The sequence below is a fragment of the Bos grunniens genome, chromosome 9, assembly GCF_055505025.1.
Source record: "Bos grunniens cultivar Pamir isolate PY7600 chromosome 9, Bosgru_T2T1.0, whole genome shotgun sequence".
Lineage (NCBI taxonomy): Eukaryota > Metazoa > Chordata > Mammalia > Artiodactyla > Bovidae > Bos > Bos grunniens.
Window position 1 is genome coordinate 74,061,857 of NC_141173.1, and position 17,660 is coordinate 74,079,516.

At 34.4% G+C, this 17,660-nt stretch overlaps 1 protein-coding gene across 11 annotated transcripts in view; it reads right to left on the reverse strand.

Annotated features, from left to right (window-relative positions):
• Positions 1–17,660, reverse strand: part of HBS1L (HBS1 like translational GTPase) — an 85,880-nt gene that overhangs the window by 56,515 nt on the left and 11,705 nt on the right. For 6 of the 11 annotated variants that reach the window (XR_015132419.1, XR_015132420.1, XR_015132418.1 and 3 more), the window contains exons 3-4: positions 13,407–13,535; positions 10,411–10,605 (exon numbers count right to left, since the gene is read on the reverse strand). Coding sequence is in view for 6 of the 11 variants with exons in the window: in XM_086316566.1 (XP_086172692.1) it covers positions 10,411–10,605; positions 13,407–13,535 (324 nt within the window). In the remaining 5 variants the exon portion in view is untranslated. Of the gene's footprint in view, positions 1–5,265; positions 6,303–7,005; positions 10,606–13,406; positions 13,536–17,660 lie in introns of those variants that run through there. The other 5 variants (XM_086316567.1, XM_086316571.1, XM_086316569.1 and 2 more) reach the window with 5 other exon arrangements.

A 17,660-nucleotide genomic window follows, 5' to 3' on the forward strand; every position in this document is an offset into this window, starting at 1 on the left:
TATCACCCTATGGCAGAAAGCAAAGAGGAACTAAAGAGCCTCTTGATGAAGGGGAAAAAGGAAGAGTGAAAAAGCTGGCTTTTATAAGTCAACACTGAAAAAAGGAATATCACAGCACCTATTCCAATCACTTCTTGGCAAATAGATGGGGAAAAAATGGAAACTGGGACAGACTTTATTTTCTTGGGCTCCAAAATCACTGCGGATGGAGACTGTGGACATGAAATTAAGGGACACTTGCTCCTTGGAAGAAAAGCGATAACAAACTAAGACAATGTATTAAAAAGCAGAGACTTCACTTTGCCAATAGAGGTCCATACGGTAAGAGGTATGGTCTCTCCAGGAGTCATGTACTGATATAAAAGTTGGACCATGAAGAAGGCTGAGTGCCCAAGAATTGATGTCTTCGAACTGTGGTGCTGGAAAAGACTCTCAAGAGTTCCTTGGACAGCAAGGAGACTAAACTAGTCAATCCTAAAAGAAATCAACCCTGAATATTTATTGGAAGGACTGATGTTGAAGTTGAATCTCCAATACTTTGGCTACATGACGTGAAGAGCCAATTCACTGGAAAAGACCCTGATGCTGGAAAAGACTGAAGGCAGGATAAGAAGGGGACAACAGAGGATGAGATGGTTGGATGGCATCACTGATTCAAAGGACATAAGTTTAAGCAAACTCTGGGAGATGGTGATGGACAGGGAAGCCTGGCACGCTGCAGTCCATGGGGTGACAAAGAGTTGGACACAACTTAGCAAATGAACAACACTAAATGAAAAAGAAGACTAAAAAACAAGACAGCCTATAGGATATTTAAAATTAACAGTAATATAAAGCTACAGTAATTGAAAATTTGATACTGGCACAGAACAAGACAAAGAAATAGAATAGCGCAGAGTCTCAAAAAGTGCAAAACAGATGGAGAGAGGAAAATTTAGCATCCGTCAAAGATGGTATTTCAAATCAGGTTAAAAAAGAAAAAGGACATGTAATACAACAAAAAGTAACTGTGAAAAATGGAGCTATTGAAAAAGAAAACATGTTGGAAACTATGTTTCTTCCTTACCCACTATAGCAGCTAAATCAAACACTCAAATGTTTTTTTAAAAAAAGAGAGAGAACCTGCTAAACACAGAGAAGCAATTTTTTTAAAATTATCTTGTAGTAAAGTAGAACTTTCAAACAAAAACCCATAAAAGATTAGTAAACTTTAATATACTTTATTATTAATATTAAATATTCTATATTATGAATATCAAATTATTTAATCGTTTATTAATTTGTTATAAATTTTAATATGAATTAGAAACTTTTAATATAAAATGTTAATATTTATATATATAAAATCAACAATTTGTCTTATAAATGATCTAAAAGATGACAAAGAAAAAATATTTTCCATGCACATAACAAAAGGATTTTCTTAGAATTTAAATATAAAAATCAAATATATTAAATACACAAACACATATATTCCTAGAAGTCATTATGAAGGAGAGCCAGCAGAAAAATCGTAAAAGATTAGGAATAGGTAGTTCTAAGAAATACAAATAGATTCAAACGTATGACAAAGTAGTCAGTTTCACTCATTTAAGACATATAAACAAATGATAAGAATACTTTCCAATTATCAGGTTGGCATAATACCCAAAAGAGCAATAATCCTATCTGTGAGAATTTGAACAAAACGCACTCATAAACTTGTGTGGAAAGGAAATTAGCACAGGTTCTATTAAGGACAATTAGACAATATCTATCAAAAATTTTAAAGTATATACTTATGGGCCTAGAAAATCAATCAGTAGAAACATAGGATGTTCATTCAGGAGTCAGTAGTGATAGCAAGAAAATGTTAACAGGGACTATTTAATGCATAAACATATGGAATTCTACACGGCTTTTAAAAAGAATGAGATTGATGTCTATATGCTGGTAAGGAAAAACCTGCAATATACTTAGCATGCTAAGTGACACAGATATTCAAGTGTTACAGTATCCTCCCATTTGTATAATGATATGTATACAAATTTGATATGTCTAACACACAAATAGTTCCAGAGAAATATAAAATATTTTTTTACAGATTTGCTTTACAGCTTCCTCTCGGGGAATAAGATGTGGGACAGTATTTAAGAGTGAAACTCACTTTTTACTTTAAATTCTTTCCTACACGTATGTGCCAGATATATTTATTCTAAGCTGGGAATATAGCAATAAAGACGTTCCATTCATAGAAGTTGCACTGTGGTGGGGGGATAGGGGGATTACAAAGAACAGGAGGGAAATAAAACTGTGCGCACACACAATGACAGATGATATAAGGGTTGTGAGGAACAGTAAAGCAGGGTTATCAGAGAAAGGGGCAGAGGTTATGATTTTACATGAGGTGGAAGTAAAAAGGAATACGGTGAATAATGGGTACACAAGATGGTTCCCCTATCCCAGGATTAGGAGTAAAGTGATATATAAACCACAGCCTCAAGATCTAATTGCCAGGAGGGGAAAGGGCAAAGCACTATAGAAGCAGAGGAAACTCAGGTAGGTGTTCTTGGGTGGATTTGGGTAGTGGGTGACACAAAGAGAAACCAGATGACAAAAGGTCTTACAATAAAATGAAGGGTTTAAACAGGGCAACAGAAAATTAGAACTACATTTTGGAAAATTCACTCTACCTGTATTGTAGAAAGTGTCTGAGAGAAAATTAACTGAGAAGTAAAGAAGCCAGTTAAATATTTTAGGAATTCTGCCCAAGCTAATAGTCTTTAAGAGAAAAAGCAGTCAGTAATAAGAGCAAAGACTATGGATCAAAAAATGGACAATCAATCTGTACTTGAGGATTCCATATTCATGGATTCAGCTATCACTAAAAACCATGACTTTCAGCACTTTTGCAGTCTCTTGTGGACAGTGTAGAACAGTAAAAAATTTTACTAGCCTAACATGCACGTTCCCAACTGAGGTCAAATAATATGCATTCTGCCTTCTTGTTTCAACTCTCATAAAGCAGTATCCTTTTTCATGACCTCTTAAATGCCACATTTTTCACCCTGTGATATCAGTTGGTGATTCTGCTGTTTAAAATGGTCCCCAAGAGTAGTCTGAAGCACTGTCTAGTGTTAAGCACAAAGCAGCTGTGATGCACCTTACAAATTAAAAAGATGCATATAGATAGTGTTAGGCATTAAGTTATAGTGCTACTGGCTATGAGTTCAATTTCAATGAATCAATAATATATGAATAATATATATTAAACAAAGTGTCTTTAAACATACATAAAACAAGGTCATGTATTGATTGTTTGACAAAAATGTTGTGACCAGAGGATCACAGGAACCTAACCTCGTATTTCTTATGGGAGCAATGGTTCAGTTTTTGCTAAGTCAGTGTCTGCCTTTCATTCAGTGTTCACTCATTTATGACTTTATAAAATATAACTACCACAAATAAGAACAATCCACTGTATATGTACACACATATAATTACTTATTAGTAAAGAAGAATCAATAGGACTGGAATCAATTACAGGGCTTCCCAGGGGCCTCAGTGGTAAAGTATCTGCCTGCTAAGGCAGGAGACTTGGATTTGATCTCTGGGTCGGGAAAATTCCCCAGAAAAGGAAATGGCAACCCACTCCAGTATTCTTGCCTGGAAAATCCAATGGACAGAAGAGCCTGGCAGGCTATACAGTCCATGGGGTCACAAAAGAGTTGGACACGATTTAGCAACTAAACAACAACAATCAATTATAAGAAGTAAATGAGGGAGCAAAATCAACGATGATGCTACCCAGGTTTCTGGCTTGAGCAACTGGGAAGATGCTGATATTGCTAATAAAGAGAGGAAACAGGAGGAGGTCGCAGCTTGGATCAGGAAGACAAAGATGTCAGCTTCGGAGAGTGTAATGTCATGCATCCCATACACACTGCAATAAATATAACTATGTGTTTAAGTACCCATTTTCCCATCCCATTTGAGAATCACATCTTTGATCATCTCCAGCTATGTCCTATAACTAGAAGGATGCTTTCCTTTAAGTCATATAAACCAGGCATGTCAACATCAGAAATGTGTACTTTATCAAATGTTTTATTTTCCACTGCCACCTTTGCAATTATATTATCCATATTCACCATAATCTATACTTTAAGAATGTTTCTATGTGAGTCCTCAAAAGTAAAAATACAAATTCTACCTTTTGGAAAATAAGAATTCTAAATGACAAATATCTTCAAAGAAAGTCTGCACAACCAGGTAGTGCATTTTTCAACTTGTTTACAGAAACCTTTATCATAAATTATTAAAATATCACTCTGAAATATTAAGCTTATATAAAAAATCCTAATGGATAAATTGTGATGTTTTCACACCTGATTTTAGAAAACCCCAGAATTATAATTTATTCCGATGTGGCTTTTACAAAAATGTATACATACATTCAAAATGTGACAAATCTTTTGCATCCTAGAAATTGAAATTACAATATACAACTGCATACACTGAGCTTTATATAATTACAAAAGAAAATTAATAAAGGATTTGTATCAATCCCTCCCTATCTAGTCAGCATTACCTTCATTTATAAAATAGAAAACAATTTCTAGGGTACTACTAAACTGATTTTACAAGTAAATATACACTTGTATGAACACCAAACAGAAACCTGATACACAGTTATTCCTCAGTGTATAACTGTGTGCTTGCTAATTTGCAATGGTCCACATATTTAAAAGCACTGGACTAGTTTTACCCTTGGTATGGCAATTAATTGTATGATCTCCCACTGACCACAAGAAATTAAATATAGTACACTGGGAACAGTTATTACTATTTATATGAGGGGGAAAAAGGCTGAAAGAAAAGTTCAAGAAAGAAAGATTCAAAGCTAAGGCAGGGGTGGGGGTGGGAAGAGGTTAGAATACCAGTTCAGTAACTAGGAAATAGGAAGAAGATAGAACTAAGAAAGAAATGATAAGCAAAGTGTTCTGTACAGAAGTGATACCTTGTTCTTTGCAATTAATGGGAAGAACCATAACCAAAAAGACCAACCAAATGCAAGACAGAAAAACATCTGTGAACAACAGCTCTTTTAAAAAATCAAAAAAAGTGAAGAGGAAAAATGGTCATTTCAAACATCTTGTATTTTGTATCATTTAGAATATAATTACAACATTATTTCTATTCTTAAAGTATACTATTAATATTTGAGCATAACACAAATAAAAATGGCTCTGCACTTGGAAAATAGACCAAAAACACTTAGCATACCTGAGCTACCAAGACAGCAGTCAATCAGTAAACAGCAGCTGGTGCAGAAGATGCACTTAGTGCAAGCAACTGTCCGCACTAGGAAAACATCCATGAATAAGCAGGCACTAGTCTCTTTACCCCCTGGAGAAGGAAATGGCAACCCACTCCAGTATTCTTGCTGGAAAATCCCATGGATGGAGAAGTCTGATAGGGTACAGTCCATGGGGTCTCTTTACCAAAGGCTAATGGCCAAAAACAGAAGGGACAGTGGGTCTTCTTGGTCCCGCTCTCTGAATCTCAGAGACTGTGACACTTCCTTAGTCAATGGGGCAAGTGCCTGTCAGGTATGTGCCTGACGGACCAGTAGCCATCACAACAGAAATACAGAGACCTATTTAAAAATTGTTACCTTCCCTATCACCTTGTAATATAGAATATTTTTCCCCTAAAATCATAACATCATAAATAGACGTCACAATCCTGATCATCCAACAAAGGGAGATCTAGTTCACGCTACAAGACCTACTATATGGCTTTAAAGTATTGTATTTCCACTTGAAAATTAGTTTGTTATAAAAGATAATATAAAAGTAACGCTGTTCAATTTCAATATGGATTAAATATGTATTTGTGGATTTATGTGCAAAGGGACCACTTGGGCAGCATTTAATCTATCAAGAATTATTGTCAGTTCTAAACAAACACTTAGAATACAATTCACTTCTAAACTGGAGACTGCCTACAGTATATAAATCTAGTTGATGAGTCATAGACTAAGTTCAAAATTACTAAAATATCCAATTAAAGTTCAAGACTAGAAAAACAAAATCAGCAGTTGGGGTAATTCAAACTTCAAAACTGATCACAAAATATAACTTGTAATTCATATGATCTAAGCATCAGTAGGATACGCACTGAAATCTGCAGTTAGAAACAAAAAGTGAAGATGTCACAAAGTGTTTAGTCAAGAACAACAAGGACATAAGGCTGGCTTAAGCTTTCCCACCAAAACACTGGATATAAAAACATCATATACAACTAAAAATACTGGGATATTGGGATGTCATTCTGAAAATAAACAGAAACAAGAAATATTTTAAAAAATTATCAAACACAGATTAAAGTAGTAGTCAGAGAAAATATTTTTTACTGGGAAAATATAGCTATTTTGTTCTCATTAAGAAACAACATTTTATAGACTACTTTTTTCCTGCAAGAAATAACTAATAACATTATCTTCTAACAAAAAAGGTGCTAATTCCTAATCTGCAATATTCCTTGGTATTCCTAATTACTAGAAAATACAAATTAAAAATTCAAGTTGGCCAGGTGTTATTCCCAGCATTAGTAATTCCTTTCATTCTACTGATTTCTTTAAGGGACCGATTCTCAAGTAGAAGTAACCCATCAGAATTAACTGGGGACCATCCTGAAAATACACATTTCCAAATGTCATCCCTCAGAAATGACTCGCCATGTCTGGAGTGAAGTCACAATAGCTACATTTTGAAAATAATTTCCCCAGTGATTCTGACTGCTAGTTGAGGACGACTGCTTTAAGAGATGAATTACCTACTTGTTCTGCTCACTAGAAGAGATCTTACTAGGTCAACTACTGCTGAAACTTTGTCATTATAGCACACAGAGCTGTCAGTAGCAAAGAGTTAAAGTCCACATTTCATTACTTATAGTAAAAAGAAAAACAAAACAAAACATGAAAGAGATCTGGTAGATTACTCAAGGAACATGCAACCATACTTGAAAAGACCTTCTACATATTTATTTTAAAGTGTTCATTTAGGACAAATGGTTTTGAAAATGTATAAAAATAAATTATGTATTAATCCATCTTCAATATGTACATGGTCCCTTAAAAGGATTTATATTTTATATCATGAAAAATGTTATTTCAACAACCTAACAGTATTCTTAAAAGTTAGGAATTTTAAGATTTTCTAATAGAAAAGTTTTAGTATTCACTGGCAGAAAAATAATGAAACTTGGAATGATTTCATTAATATTTCAAAATATAATACTGTCTTGGCTATGCCATGCCATATATCACAAGAAAAATCTTTATCACTAAACTATACTAATCCCAAGTGGTAGCATTTTCATTTAAGAACAAAGCACAAAAATATTTTATAAAAGAAAATGTCTCATCATAAAAATTTTCAAAGCTGAATGCTTTAAACAAAAATAGCTGAGGTTTGATTTCACAATATCAAGTTACCATAAGCACTTTGTAAACATACACCTATTACAGGCTATCAACTTAAAGCCAGTTATCACTAAAAGAAGATAGAGTAAAAAGAAATTTCAGTGCAAAAGCATATATCAACTAAATTTATCAACTGACTTAAGACAATTTTAATATAAATTTCACAACTTAAATCCCGTAATATAAAGTAACCCTATAAAAGCTTAAAATTAATTTAAAAGAAAAAGCTCTACAACAGTTAGCAAGTTTTCCTTTTGTTACTATTCTCTAGTAAAAGCTTTCTTTTGATTAGCTTTCACAATGTCATCAGGAGATGCTGATTTGAAGTCAAACGGTGTTATTGCTATAAGAGGACTTATTTCTTTGTCTTTTACGTCTTGGACTTGTCTACTATAAAGAAAAGCCTTATAGAGATCAAAGGTACGTCGCTTGCAGCTTTTCAATGGGTAACGAAGACACAGGGTTGAAGCGAAAGCTGAAGGTCTGGCAGCAAGGGCTTTGGTCCAAGAGAGAGAAAAAGGTGGTTTCCTAGGCAGAGAGCTTTTACTGTTTTTCTTATTATCCTTAGCAGAATTGGAATTTTTCCCTAATTTTGAACTTAGAACTTTAGTTTCTGGTATTGGAGCAACTGATTGGTCTACTACAGGTTTGGGAACAAAATCTGGGGCTTTTATGAGGACACTAAGATCAATATTGGAGTCTATTCCAGGTGACCTCATTTCAGATAAACTGAGCATACAGGAATCTTTCCTAATCTGAGGGTTGTCTATATCAATCGTTTCTGCAATCAAATCAGAAAGTGACAAGTTCTCAAGGTCTCTTGTCGGAGAAGCTTTACAAAATGCCAAAGATGACAGAGATCCTGTTAACTCTGATATTCCAGTTGAAGACTGATACCGATTTGCTAGTTGTGACAAGGGAAAAGATCCCAAACTGAGATCTGTGGAACTGGAAGATGGTTGGTGACAAAAACCAGGTAAAGTAAAGCACTCGCGTGGCTTGTTTTTCTTGTGTTCCTCAAACAGTTCAGCGAGGGATGGACTTTCACACTGAGAAAACGGCAAGTTGTCACTCTTTACTATGCAATTCTTATTACTTTGTTCAACTGAAGAAACAATTCCAACTTCAGTCGTTTTACTAGCATTTAAATGATCAAGAGCCATATTTTCCAATGAAGGATTATTTAAACTTCCTAAACTGTTCTGTACTGGAATGTTTTGCAAATCAGGTACTGAATCATTCTGAATAGTTGATGAGTTATTAGGTGCTGTGTCTTTCATCATTAAGGATTTTAAATCTGGTATGCCTTTGAAGGCAGAATCATCTTTGGAAATACACTCAGACACATGAGGTCTTAACAAATCACCATCTAGACTCTTTGAAGGTAGACTCTCCACACTATCTGTGGGTGGTAATCTGACTGATGGCTGACTTTTATAAGAATCTCTTGGCATATCATTGATTAGGTCAGCTAGGGACAGCTCTTTTGTTAACTTACATGATTCTAATTTCTTTTCACTTTTAGGTCTGTCAAGTTTCTTTTTTTTATGGAGTAAATAGTGACTTGGTATAACAGAGGAATTATGATATAATCCATATTTTGCTACTGGGCCAGAAAAATCAAAGGATTTGCTGCTGCAATCCAAATGGTTTGCAGACTGAGGACAAGAGCTGTGAACATTATCAGCTGAAACTTCAGAGGAAGATAATAAGACTCCTTACCTTACAAGAGCCATTAATTTTCAGATGAATAGGTTGACATATGCAGAAGACAGTCACAGCAACCAAAAGGAAACATGAAATGAGGCATTTAATTACTAAATGTTTCTTTTTGATTATGACATGAATAAAGTGATACTTGATCATTATTTAATAAAAAGTGAACATTCTAAAAAAAAATAAAGGATTTTACCTTCCTTTAACCATCTTAAGTGACCTTCATACTTTGTTCACTGATATATACAAAGGTAATTACCAAGTTAGTAAATGTGCTAATATTTACAAATTTATGTGAGGTTTTAAGTTATTCATAATCAGAATTTCTCAAATTCAAAACATCTAAAATATCAATGGAAAGAACTAGGTTCATCTATATTTTTAATGTATTAAAAACAGGTAAACAAATAGTACCATGTAACTTCTACTGTGATCTGGGGTAACCTATTAATACAGTTGTCACATTATAGACTTATACTACAGGTCAGTTAAAACTGAATCCCGGTGCCCCCCCCCAAAATGAAAAAAAAATTTAATTTACATAAAACAACCCTTATTTCATAGTAACAGGCTGCACATAATTTCACTGTGGCAAAAATCTAGACTCCAGGTTATAAGAAATATCAAACCAGTTAACAAATCACCGTGCTTCTACTGACAGATATTATACCACTTAAGATAATTAGTTCCTTTCTCAAGTGGCCTAAGTTATAAATTTAACCTCAAATTCTAAACATTTAAAATTAAAGATCTGGCTATGAAATGAAAGAGTAGTAGAATTATAATACTTAGGATATTTAAGTAAAACTAAATTATATTCATAAAATACTATAAGCATAGGAGGGATTTTTTTGACATTGCCTGGCTATTAATTTCCATCTCCCAACCCTTTAGTTAAAAAAAAAAACACACCAATAATCAAAAAGATCAAGACACTAACAAGAAGCAAAAAGTGTTTTGTCTTGCTTTTATCTAATTTTATTTCCCTTATATTCTGTCAGTTGCAAAAATAAGCAGGAAAATGATCAAAAAATAGGCTTTAACAGACTGAAGAGAACACAGCCAATCAGCTTAAAAATTCACAAACTGCAAAATCAATTGATAACAATCAAGAATTATTGTAACATGTAAAAATTTCTATCCATTTTTCTTAACAGTTTGATCAAAATCAAAGCCTCTTTTAAAGCATTAACTGTAAAACTAAAAGAGAACAAGTAAAAGCATACCTTTTGCTATCTTTCCTGTAGATATTGCTCCCTCACTCCTGACTTTCAAATTCTGCACTTTATCTTGCTCCAGAACCACTGACAAAGCCTTCTGCACATCAAACTTGTTCTTCAGAACTGCTTCAATCAATATGTCATCTGGCACAGCATCTCCAAGTACCTCTCTCATGTGATCAAGGCATGAATAAAGACGAGCTAGAACAGACAACAATAATTAAAAGCTATACTCAGTGGTGTCATGAAAGATTCCTGAATCTTCGAAACCAAAACAAAGGATTTGTAATTACAGTAGGATGTTCATTTCTTGTAATCTGCCTTGGCAAAAATTACAATGAATATATTTTTATCCACAGTATACCTAGCTTCCCTGATTAGAGGAACAATTTCAATAACCACTATAATAAATGTCTCCAAAGTAATACTGATTAATGCTTGAAAAAAGTGTCAATTGTGAATCTGTCTGCAATGCAGGAGACGCAGATTCGATCCCTGGGTCAGGAAGACCCCCCTGGAGGAGTGCATGGCAACTCACTCCAGTATTCTTGCCTGGAAAAGCCCATAGACAGAGAAGCATGGCAGGCTACAGTCCAGAGGTAGCAGAGTCAAACCTGACAGAAGTAACTGAGCATGTACCCACACACGCACAAAGTCTATTTCAGTCAATGAGGATGATGAGGTCCATACTGATGATCTTTTACATGTGTAGAAAGGGTTAATTTTGAAAATATTTCTAACTTACTAGTGAATGGACAAGATAATTTGGTACAAAAATGCCATAAAAATTAGGAAATCCAGTAGATTAATGAGGAAAACGAACATTCATTTTAAACACAAACATTTAAATCTGGGTGACTAAAATCTTTAAGGATGTTAATTTTCTGATGACTATTTTATAAAAAGTAATTACTAATAATATTCATTAATAATGGAAGTTCCATGAGAGCAAAGGCTTTATATCCCTAGATCTTAAAATAATATGTGAGACTACTGAATAAAAATGCATCAACATATTAACTTATATTTGTATAACAGGTGACAATTTTTAAAATACTTTACACACATACACATATCTTCTGTAATCCTCACAGTAACTCTATGACTTAAGATATATCAAACTACAAGTCATAAAGAGGAGTGAAAATCATGGCACTACTTAGTTTAGCAGTAATCAAAATAAAACTCAAGTTTTCAGATTCCCTAATCCATGAAATCAGTCCACAGAATGCATTTTACATTACATTTTACATGCTTACATACTGAACAAGGAATCTACTGGCAATATCCTTTTTTCCCCCAAGTATATAATACTTTCTCCGCTGCTCTTTTTTAATTATTAAAAGTAAATTCTTCAAATATTTGGGTAATTCTGCTTTGCTTTAGTCCAAAATTAATTTTAGGCTAATAAGCTAAACTTGAAAAATTATGCCTATTTCATAAAAACATGAATTACTAAAACTGGAACAGAATACTTAGTATATAGCTAGCATCATGGTCTATTCTAATTAATTATAGCAACTGTTGTCCACACATACACAAAGGGTAGAGATATGAAGTCAGGCTATGTTGGTTCACATCCAAATGCCACTTACTAAGCAGTACAACTACCCACAAGTGACTTGGTGTCTCATTTTCCTCCCGTATAAAATGAGGACAATGGCTGGCCTATCTCATAAGGCTGTCATGAAGATTAAATATGCTAATACATGAACAGCACTTAGAACAGGACCCAGAAAGCAATTAGTAGAGGCTAGTTACAATCACTACTATTGTTGCCATGCAATTTTTTTCATGCAATTATTAATACTTACATATGTCAGGTGGGAATGATTAACTTTCATTCTCAAACATAACTCTGAATTTCATACCTCCTTAATCATTCTGAGGCACAGCAGAGAAAGTATAAGACTTCTACTTTATTCCTACCTTCTCCCCCCCTACAATGACAACTGTACACACTCTTTGAAAATATAATCAAAACTATGGAAGAATTTATACAGCAGTTCGTCTATGAACTTTTATCCCACTTGTCAAATGTATCTGCAAAGTTGATATAGAAATTTTTTAAATTCTCTGTTGTTTCCCTTTCTGCTTTCTAATTTTGTCTGTCTGTGCTTTCTCTCTATTTTTCTCGGTTTGGGTTGCAGCTGACATATATTGTACCGATTTACGCAAAGATCAACTCTCAGATTTATATACTTCCCTCCTTCCTGTTTTCAAATTGTTATAAATTTTCAATTTAAAAATATTCATAGAACAAAGCCAGAGAAAGAGTACACTCCAGAGAAGGAGCAAACAAGCTGAGCCCGGCTCAGCACCAACAGAGAGCACTACTTTTATACCTGATGATCTTGGTTCTACAACACTATTCATCAACCTATGACGGGAGCAGTATGTCTGAAACTGTCACATTTGAAATTTATTTATAAAAGATGAAAGCCAAAATATAAAATATCTTTGTTAAAATGTTTAAGAGAACTAAGAAGAAGCAAACTCAGAACCAAAGCCATTACCGTTTACAAGTTCTATCTTGAAATTTAATTTATATGACTGTGACCAATCAGGACATTTGTATAGTGTTACTCTGAACTTATTATTATTTTTAATAAAAACCAGTCTTTTGGAACCTAACATTTTCCAAGGAAATGAGCTTCTGTAATCTAACCATAAGCTCTACATACAGCTTATAAAACAATAAATACTGATAAAAGAAAACGAATCACGGAAGTTTCTCTCCTAAGAAGATTTCAATCACAAATTCCAGTTACTGAATAACAGCCACACAATCAATTTTGCAACCATATAGTTAACCATATAGTCTTCACAAAACATAATTAACAAAATGTAAATTTTCCTTGAAGATACAAGATATAATGGTAGTTCATACCAATTCTACCCATGATTAATATTATGAACAATAAAACTGATAAATAACATTGGTAAATCTCAGTAAATTATTAATCATTTTCAGATAAGAAACAGACTAATTCTTACTATACCTTGATCAATTCCACTTAGCTGATGATTCACAAGAGAACTGGAGAATTCTTTCAAATCTTCATAATCATATTCTTCTACAGGTTCAACAGCTGAAGGTTTGTCACGTCGTGAGTAAATAAACTGAGCAGCTAGAATATAAAACGATGGAAGAATGCTGTGCTATAACCATTTCCCATTAACTTTTTTTTTTAACAATACAAAGCAAAAATTAAAGATTCTGACCTCCTACCTAAAGTCATTTGCCCACAGTCATAATACTGGATGAAAAGAGAAAAAAACTAAGACAAAATATATCATACCCCAAATTCTGCCCAAATGTCCTTCTAACCATTTGCTAATCTCTTCTAATGGTCTTCATTCTTCTCTATCTCATAAACACAGAGCTTACTTTCTCCACAGTTCTCAAAAATTATCTTTCCTAATATCTCATGCTTGCCTACTACTCTAGCTTCCCTGAAATTTTCTTTTCTATGGTACAAACATTTTAAACTCATATCAAATTTGCTCATTTGCATAATTAAGAATACTACAAACAGACTAGTTCAATTTTCACTTTCCAGGAACTACTAATTTTGCTTGAACCCAAGAGCTGACCAAAATCATAGGCCTTAACTTTTAAACAATTTACACTTCAATCATACACTGACACGGTATTAGTGCCACATACCTAACTTTCAGACAGAAGTCTGTGCGACTCTACAGACTGGCAGTATAATTACTCAACACATAACTGCACATCATATATTTCATTAAGAGGCAGAAAAACAAAATATCAAAGTGATAACATATGTTTGAATATCATATACAAAAATACAAGTGGCCAAAGGAGAAAAGCATCAAGCATGCCCAAAGTGTTCACTCTTTTACATCAACTGGATGCCTACTGAACTCAATTCTTCAAGTGTGTGTTCACAGTTGTGAAGGAATAAAATTAAAGTATTAAGTTTAAGACGGATAAAAACATCAATACAGTATTCTAAGGCAAGGTGTCATCAGAGATTTTATATTATTTAGCTTTCTGGAAAAGCACATAACATGCATTTCCATTGCTCAGCATTCCCACATTTGACTTCTGGGCATGCCCATAAATGTGAGGGAATCTAACTACATTCAAAAGTTATAGATAATGCATATATAGACAATAGAAAATACTATAGCTTAGTATAACACCTACACTCAGAAAACTATGGTGTAAGTGCTATTTATTCATAGTATAAATCAACAATGGCCTTACAGATTAGCAGAAAAGGCAAAAAAAGAAAAGGCAGTGACATATTTTAAAAAGCCATATAAGTAGTACAGATGACAAGTGTGACAGAAGCACAAAAGATTAACTGATCATTGAAGACTGGAGCACTTACAATAAAGAAGGCAAGAATAGAATAAGAGAAATACAGAGCAGCTGAGAGAATTTAATCTATTCTGCTGTAATGCATGTTTCCTTAACATACTGCTGCTGCTGCTGCTGAGTCGCTTCAGTCGTGTTCGATTCCGTGCGACCCCACAGACAGCAGCCCACCAGGCTCCTGCGTCCCTGGGATTCTCCAGGCAAGAACACTGGAGTGGGTTGCCATTTCCTTCTCCAATGCATGAAAGTGAAAGTGAAGTCGCCCAGTCATGTCCGACTCTTAGCGACGACCCATTGGACTGCAGCCCAACAGGCTCCTCAGGGGAATGATGAAGGTATAACATTCAAGATGCTTTGGTTCATGAGATTCTCCCCACCCGCAACACTTTGTAAGGCAAATACAAAGTTCAACCGCAGAGCATTATACTGTCATTGGAATTGTGCTGTAAAGTTAGATAGCCCCACACTTGTCCTCTTGGCTCAGTTTGGCCCTGTCCCTTTCTGTGCTTGCTTCCTGCTTGGCTCTCTAAGACCTGTCAGCATTTTGCCTTTGCAACATTATTCATTAGTTTCAACTCTTCCTACAAGTTTATCAAGCTTTCACCTTGCAAACATGTAACAAAAAGTAAACATTTATCAAAAAATTTTGTTAAATGTAAAAAAATACATTTTGTTAAATTTAAACATTTAACAAAAACATTTCCTTGAATGTAACTTTATTTGGAAATTAACATAACTTTCTAAATATGCAAGTATTTTTATTAGATGATTTTTGGTTTTATTAGTACTTTATAGGCTGAGTGATCTGTCATAACCCTGTTCTTTCCCACAGGCTTTGTTATCTTTTAGTATACAAATTTGAGGACCGCAGTTTTTCAAGAATGCACATATTATGCTGTATATATATCACCATTTCCCCCATCCTGCACAAGTAAAATACAATACTGCCATTATAAAGTCAGCATGATTAAATGGTAGGAAAAATATCCTATTTCACAGATTTTCTAAGATGATCACTGTTTCACATAAAAATATCTCAGAATGAGGGATATGTCTTATAATCAAGTGGTATCTTGGTATTATGTAATACTTAGATTGACAGCTGATTTTTTAAGTGGTATGTAAAATAACAGTATGTCTTACAATCCATGGCACTTTAGATACAATAAAATGTGGTAGTATTCAAAAATGTAAACCAGGCCATTTTGTGCTCGATGATTTTTAAATTACTTTTCTGACTGTAAACTGTATTCAGTTTAGCCTAAAGGTAACAAATATACTTTCCTCAACTTCCTCTCATAGCTCTGAACTGTAATGAAAAACCTAACACAAATCAAAAATTAAGTGAGAGAAGAAATCAGATACTTCCATCAACAATTTTCACTTAGAAAATATTGACAAAGAAAATGGAAGTTGTCAAAATCCAGGCTTCCACTCTACCTCCAAGGAGCTATTCTTCCTGGAAGGTTTTCCTACACTCTCCCAAACATAAATCCAACTCAGAAATCTATACTGTGGCCACTGTTTTAGAAGTAAATGATGGCTGGATTTGTTGAAGAGTGGGGAAAGAGAGTGGGCAGGAAAATTCCCCAGGGACAATAGCTACCAGGAAAAAAGAAGCATTCCAGACCTCTGAAATTGAAATGAGAGTCAAAAGGAAAAAAAAAAAAAAAAAAAAGTGAGATAAAAGCAAGAGAGAGAAAAGGATAAATATAAGATGCTCTTCTATTCTAAAAATTTAAATCACAAACTTTGACAGAAACGCTTTCTGAAAAATTGAACACCATAATGACTTGCAAATTTTTCAGGTATTCTGATAAACATAAAAATTGAAAGAATTCAAAACCTTTACAGTTTTTGAACTGTACAGTTTTGAACTGTAACTGAAAAAGTTACAGTTTTCCTGTAACTGCCTAACACTGTTTCCTAAATATAAAATAAAAATCATGTGAGGCACTCATTAAAGATACAGCTTTCTAAGCTTCTTCCCCCAAGTGGTGCTAGAACGGGGTAGGGAATCTGTAGTTTTATAATACAATTACTCAGCTGATTGGTATCATCAGAGAAGGTAGGAAACAGCCTACAAGTCTCCCCTTTCATCCAAATGTAGTCCACTTTGCTTACCGTCATTAGTTAATTTCCTAAAACATGACCCCTTAACTCAAAAACCTTCAATAAACTGACATTACACAGCTAAAATTAAAAGCTGCCTTCCACAATCTGGCTATTTCCTTTCCAAGCCCACTTTGTGCTCCAATTGCATTCACCATGTGTCTTCCCAAACACACCTCACTTAAGAGACCACTGCTCAAACACTGCTTTTCCTTTCTCTAGGATGCCGCTTATTCCCAAATTCACCAGTTCCAATTCCATCTCCTTCCAGAAACCTTTCCCGCCTTCTTCAGGCAGGACTATCTCTTTACCCACCATATTATCATTTGAAGGGAATTTTTAACAAGCTTCTTTACAAGTGAAAGTGAAGTCGCTCAATGTGTCCGACTCTTTGCGACCCCGTGGACTGTAGCCACCAGGCTCCGCCATCCATGAGATTCTCCAGGCAAGAATACTGGAGTGGGTTTGCCATTTCCTTCTCCATCTTTACAAGTTAACTGATGCTCAATAAAGGTTCTGAGTTGGAATGGACTGAATAAGGATATCTACTGTTAAAGTAATCATACAAGGAGGTCATGAGACTGAAGTGGCTCTAATGCCTTGGCTGCAAAGGGAAAACCAATCCAGAGTTAATTCCTGTAAAGGCCTCAGGATTAAGAACATCCAATCACAAAAAGCCAATTATTCTCTCACAAATAATGTGTTTTAAGCAGTAAGCCAATCAAATAATCTCCTTGCTTTGTTTCATGTCTTCTCTATAAAAACCCTGCCCCAACTTCTGTTGATGAAGTGC